General features: G+C 44.9%; 1 protein-coding gene across 2 annotated transcripts in view; it reads left to right on the top strand.

The window, feature by feature from the left end:
* The first annotated feature begins 3,327 nt into the window (after nt 1-3,327).
* FNIP1 (folliculin interacting protein 1) overlaps nt 3,328-6,114 on the top strand; it is a 121,364-nt gene continuing 118,577 nt past the window's right edge. Inside the window, exon 1 of one of the 2 annotated variants that reach the window (XM_027547065.1) lies at nt 3,328-3,556. In XM_027547065.1, coding sequence (XP_027402866.1) covers nt 3,465-3,556 — 92 coding nt within the window. In that variant the 5' untranslated portion in view covers nt 3,328-3,464. The remainder of the gene's footprint in view (nt 3,557-6,114) is intronic. The other variant, XM_027547064.1, reaches the window with a different exon arrangement.

The following is a 6,114-nucleotide window of genomic DNA, read 5'->3' as shown; positions in this document are numbered from 1 at the left end:
GTGGAACCCAAACATCAAAGTAATTAACATAACTGAGCTGGTACAAATGATTTCATCACTTGATTTGGATATTTTGAACATGTCAGCTATCTTCCATGTAGTATAACATTGGTTATTCTCAATTAATGTCTCCGTTTGATTCGTATCAACTACAACTTGTCCAACCAACTGTGGAGCATTATCCAGTGAGAAATCTCCAGCACGAAACATAGCAAACCACTTTTGAAACACTCGGTCAGTCATAGCAGCTTCTCCATACAAAAATAATTATGCATACACCTTTTTTTTCCGTTTCAGTTGTTTTTACCTTTCTTGAAATAATAAAGCATAATATGTCAAAAATGTTGCTTTTTCCTTCCATCTTCAATATTAAAATCACTACACAAAAATTCACCAATTTTTATGTTTTTTTAAAAAAAAACACATGCTGATATGACAGCTGTCACAGTACAATATGACAAAACTGTTTTAAGTTAAAGATAACTACGTGTTTCTAGAGCCATTGTATGGGAAAAAACGAATGAATCTTTTGTCCAACCCAATAAATTTTGTCTTTTTTCTGTACCTTTCAAGTATAAGATAAAATGAGACCACAGAAATGAAGCTGTTACTTGATTAGAGAATACTAAAAGTAAGTATCTCTTATGCAAGTTTATGTTCTTTTCCTTACTATTACCTATAATTATCCATGAAGTAACTTTTTCCCAAGATGAAAGCACATGAGGTTATTGTATTTAGAAACTTCTGAGGGGACATGGAACTTCTAGACTTCTCTGTGCCAGCCATGAATCAGCCATGATTCCTCATCATGTCGTTTGCCCTATGTAGACAGACTTGAGCCCATTTCCACTAGCACTCATTTAGTGATACTTGCTAGTGTAAAAGCAAAACTTCCCAAAATGACTGCTTCATTAATTGACTTATAGGATGTGCGTTTTCTCACTTTAAAAAATTGCACTGACTTCATTTTTTGTTCATAAAAGTTTTATTCTGCATTCACATTTTGTGAGAAAAATATACATTGTGTCTTTTGCCTCATTAGAAATCTTTCAGTGTTTGGCACCATAGAATTAAGATATCTTAAGTTTATAGGGGAAGACAGTCTTACTATTTTGAGCTTGTATTGCTCAGTAATTCTGGAACTTAAGCAATGTATGGAGGAACTCTGAATGATTCTTAACCTGAGCACTTCAGATGTCACCTCCTCAGAGGCCTCCCCTACACACTCATTTCATTGTGCAATTTTCACTCACAACAGTAGTAGTTTCAAACTACCTTTTACTTACTGTTTCCTCATATAGAAGATCCCCCGGAGAAGGAAATGGCAACCCAACTCCCATACTCTCGCCTGGAGAATTCCATGGTTGGAGGAGCCTGGTGGGCTACAATCTATGCGGGGGTGGGGGAAGGGGTGGGGGGGGGGTTGCGTCACAGAGTCAGACACAACTTGGCAACTAAATCAAACCTCCAAAACCCTAAAACATATAGAAATTTAGCCCTGTCTTTTTTGTTTACTTTGGCTCCCCAGTGCCTAGACCGGGGCACTTAAACATTGTGGGATGAATATATTAGTTTTTTAAAAAACTATTTCTTTATGGCTGTGCTGGCTCTTCCTTGCTGCATGTGGGCGCTTCTCTAGTTGCAGCATGCAGGGGCTACTCTCCAGTTGTGAGACACAGGCTTCTCATTGAAGTGGCTTCTTTTATTGCAGAACACTGGCTCAGTAGTTGTGGCGCATGGGTTTAGTTCCCCCAAGCGCATGTGGACTCTCTCTGGAGTCTAACCCTTATCCCCTGCATTGGCGGGTGGATTCTTCACTGGACCACCAGGGAAGTCTCGAAATTAGTTGCTTAACCGCCTACAAATAGCATTTTAAAAATTATTAACATTGAAACTTGGTTGTTACATGACCACTGATATTCTCTGTGATATATATTCTGCCTATTTTCTTTTTTTTTCTATATGAGACCACTTATTTTATAGCATAAACTCAAGCTGCAAATCATGTGAGTTGGTAGCCACTTAAAGAAAAAACAATTTGATTTGTATCCTTAGGTAAATGAAATTCTCAACGAAGTGTTTTACTCTGACCTTCCAAACCACATACCAGTAATTTCCTGACATCCATCTCTGTCAGAGAACTGCATCCCATGGTACAAAATTCCTCATCCTGGAGTGGCAGTGGGTGAAATGGTAGGGGTACGTAAGATCTGTAAGACCAATTTGATCCAAACCCTGATAAATTTTGGTTCCCTAGGTTTAAGTAGTGTGAAAGTTTAAATGTTTGTCACTCAGTGGTGTCTGACTCTTTGCAACTCCATGGACAGCAACCGGCCAGGCTCCTCTGTCCATGGGATTCTCCAGGCAAGAATACTGGAGTGGGTTGCCATTTCCTTCTCCAGGGAATCTTCCCGGCCCAGGGATCAAACCCGGGTCTCCAGGGATCAAAGGCAGATTCTTTACTGTTTGAGCCACCAGGGAAGCCAAATTTAAGTAGGCTGTTAAGGTCATTTATGAGCAATCTTTTTCTTTGGAAAGGGTATTCTGCCAATTAAAACTCATTTGCTCACAATTTGACAGTTCCTCTTTCCATACCTCGTCACTGAGTGTAAATCTCGAGCCTCCTATGGTTAACTCTTCAAAGGGGCTAATTCCTGGTGTCAGGGTTCGAGGCGCTAGTGGGAAACAGCTGGGGTAGGGGGGCCCCGCTGCCCGCGGAGTGTCTCGGCAGGGTCCTCCCCTAGACCCAAGAGCCAGTCTCGCACAGTCAAGCTCTGAGCATAAACCACTCCGTGGCCCGCCTGGGCGGGCCTGTGGCCTCGGGCTTAAAGTCCAGCCCGCGCCGCAGTCCCCGGGGTAGGCTCGCGCGCCTTTTCTGCTCCGGAGGCCACCAGACTCCACCCGGCGCCTATGTATGGAGGTGCGAAGCCACACAGATTGAGGAAGGGACGGCGGCAAAGAGTCGGTTGCTAGTGGTGCCCTGAACTTCTCTTGTGTCATGGGTGCGGGAGGTGAAGGCTTCTGTACTCCACAGGCCCTGGCGTGGTCCTCGCAGCACCCCGCCTTAGGCTCAGCTAGCAACTGAAGGCGTCACGGAGAAAGACAAGGACCGGAGCTCGTCCCTCCTCCACATCTTCAGACACAACCAGCCCCCCGCCCCTTCCCTCCGCGCATGCCCCGCCCCGTGAGCTGCCACGTGAGGATCTCCACCAGCCAGCCTATGGGCTCCAACTCCGCCCAGGATCCCCGCCTTGCACTCTGCTCTGCGCGCCGCCACGTGATGCGGCTCATCGCCAGCCAATGGACGCCGGCTTTGGCTCGCGCCCCGCCCCGCGCGCCGTGGCCGTTTGAAGTGACTAATTTCTGTCATATGACTGAGGCGCCTATGGGGGTGGCGGGGCAGCTCTAGGAGCGGGGGCCTGGTGAGTTCCCTGAGGAGCGACCCCGGCCTGGCCGTGGCCACCATGGCCCCTACCCTGTTCCAGAAGCTCTTCAGCAAGAGGAACGGCCTGGGCGCGCCCGGTCGGGATGCGAGGGACCCGGACTGCGCGTTCAGGTAGGTCGCCGCAGGGCGAGGGGCGAGGGGCGCGGAGCCGATGGCCTAGTGGGGTCCACTTTCCAGAGGCGCTGAGGCTTTCTCGAAGTTCACGCTCGCGCAGTAGTGTCGCTCCGGTACCGGGATCAGGGCCTTGGTCGGGAGGGGCAGGGCAGCTGCAGACCAGCGCTGGAGGGTTCGAGCGCGGTCCTCTCCCCCCTCCCCCACGGTCGCCCCTTACCCCCTTGTCCCGGGCGGTTTGTTTACGTCTTGCTCGGCGGCCACGCGCGGCTCTGCCACTCCAGGCGGAGCATCGCGGCCTGAGCTTAGGGGCCACACTCCTTCCTGGCGACGCGTAGAATTGGGCGCGGGCTGGATTGGACCTCAACCGTCGTCCTCCGGGCCGAAAAGTTCTCCCCTCCTCCCCGCGGCTGGTCGTCCTCTGGGTGCTCGGTTCCAGCTTGGTTGCTGTTGTGGAGAGAGCAGCACGTTTTGGCCAGCCTTCGGAGTGTAGAGAAGGCTGGAGGAGCGTGTCGGCAAGCTGCCGTTCTTTCAGATTTCTTGTAAATCTAAATTAGAGGTTTGCAGATACCGGACCGAGTGGCCTGAATATTGTCGAAGGAGAAATGTGAAACCTAAGAGGTTGTGCTTATTATTGACTAGAATGAAGCTGCGCTGAGTCAAATGAAGCATGGCCCTAGAATTGACCATCCCGTTGGAACTGTTCCTAAAAACGAGTCTATAAAAATTGACAATGATACCAAGATATTTTGTGGTATTACAGGCTTGGTTATAGTACCTGTTGCTGGTAAAAAAAAAAAAAAACTTTTTAAGATTGTAAGACCCTGTAATATAAACCTGAATTGTAGATAAAGTTTAGTTTCGAAACTTCATTTGATGAAGAGATATGTCTTTCAGACAGCCTTAATACTTGTTGCAGTGTGGAAACTTGTGAATGTAAGTAGGCTGAATGTCAAATGTCACTCAAACCTGGTAGGGTAGCAAAGAGCCTAGTTGTACAGCAGTACTAGGAAAAAATGAGAATCTGTTAAATTTTGAAACAGTCACATTCTGAAATGACTGTACCGCACCGGTTTAAAAGGTTTTGCTAACTTTAAAATTATTCACCCTCTCTCACTAATGCAAGCCCCGTTAGTAAACATTCTGTAATATGTGGAATTGAAGTATTAAATGGAAAGAAATGTCACTGACTTTTAGAGGGGAAAAAATCTCAGAGGTGAACATCTTGAAACAGTACTTAATAAAGACAGTTATCTAGCTTTTGTTTTTTTCTACTGGGAAGTGTCTTGCATGCTTATCTAATGACTTTCTTTAAAGATTTCTTTAGTGCTTTTCTTTTGAAAAATGAAACTGCAGTCTAGATAGTACTACATCGAGCCATCCAGTAAATCAAGGGTCAGTAGAAAGCAAGTTTGGGGGCTATACTAAAAAGGTGACATTTGAATAGGCTTTCTATTTCTAGGCAAAGATTTACTTTGAGGTATCTAGATTTTCAAGCATCTCAAGTAATTGTGGAAAAAAGGTTATTTTTTTAAAAATGTAAGTCTACAATATGGTTGTGTAATCCTACTTTAGAGTTGCCAGAGCACTTTCTCATCAGTTATCTCATGTGATGTTTCACAACAACCATGTGAGATAGGGCAACTAGCAGTATAGATAACTACATGATCCTTTTTTGTATGTAAGAATGATGTGTAAGCACAATAACTGCAGTGCAATATGGAAGGTGTTACTTTAAAAAATGTAGAAGTGTACATGTGAGAAAATGAAAACTGAGTAATGTCATATATATATATACCTGCTGCTGCTAAGTCGCTTCAGTCGTGTCCGACTCTATTCGACCCCATAGACGGCAGCCCACCAGGCTCCCCTGTCCCTGGGATTCTCCAGGCAAGAACACTGGAGTGGGTTGCCATTTCCTTCTCCAGTGCCTAGCAACTTGCAAATTTGATCAACCTAAGTCTTGTGTTTTTTTTTTTTTTTTAAATAATTTCATTGTTTTTACACACACACACACACACACACACACACACACACACACACACAGTTGTGTACCCACAACCCCAGTGAATTTTTAGAACACTTCATCACCCAGAAAATTTCCTCATGCCCCTTTGCTATCATTCCTTAACTCCACCTCACCCAGGGCAATTGCTGACCTGCTTTCTGTTTAATGATAGAAGTTTCGATTTTTTTAGAATTTCATGTAAATGTAAACATACTGTTTATAGGCTTCTGTGTCTGGCTACTTTAACTCAGAGTGATTTTGAGATTCATCCAAGTTGTTGCGTTTTTTTCTGTAGTTCCTTCAGTTTTTTTGGGTGGGGGGGGCTGGGCTGAATAGTATACCACAATTTGTTTATCCATTCACTGGTTGGCAGACATTTTGGGTTCTTTTCAAATTTGGGCTGTATTGAACAGTGCTGCTGGTGAACGTTTGTGAACAAATCTTTATGTGGAAATGCACTTTCATTTCTCTTGGAGTGGGATTGCTGGGTCATATGCTTAACTTAAAAAAAAAAAAATTGCCAAACTTTTCCCAAAGTAGTTGTACTATT

The sequence above is a fragment of the Bos indicus x Bos taurus genome, chromosome 7, assembly GCF_003369695.1.
Source record: "Bos indicus x Bos taurus breed Angus x Brahman F1 hybrid chromosome 7, Bos_hybrid_MaternalHap_v2.0, whole genome shotgun sequence".
NCBI lineage: Eukaryota > Metazoa > Chordata > Mammalia > Artiodactyla > Bovidae > Bos > Bos indicus x Bos taurus.
Note: the sequence above shows the minus strand (reverse complement) of the source record. Positions and strands in the feature narration are given on the sequence as shown.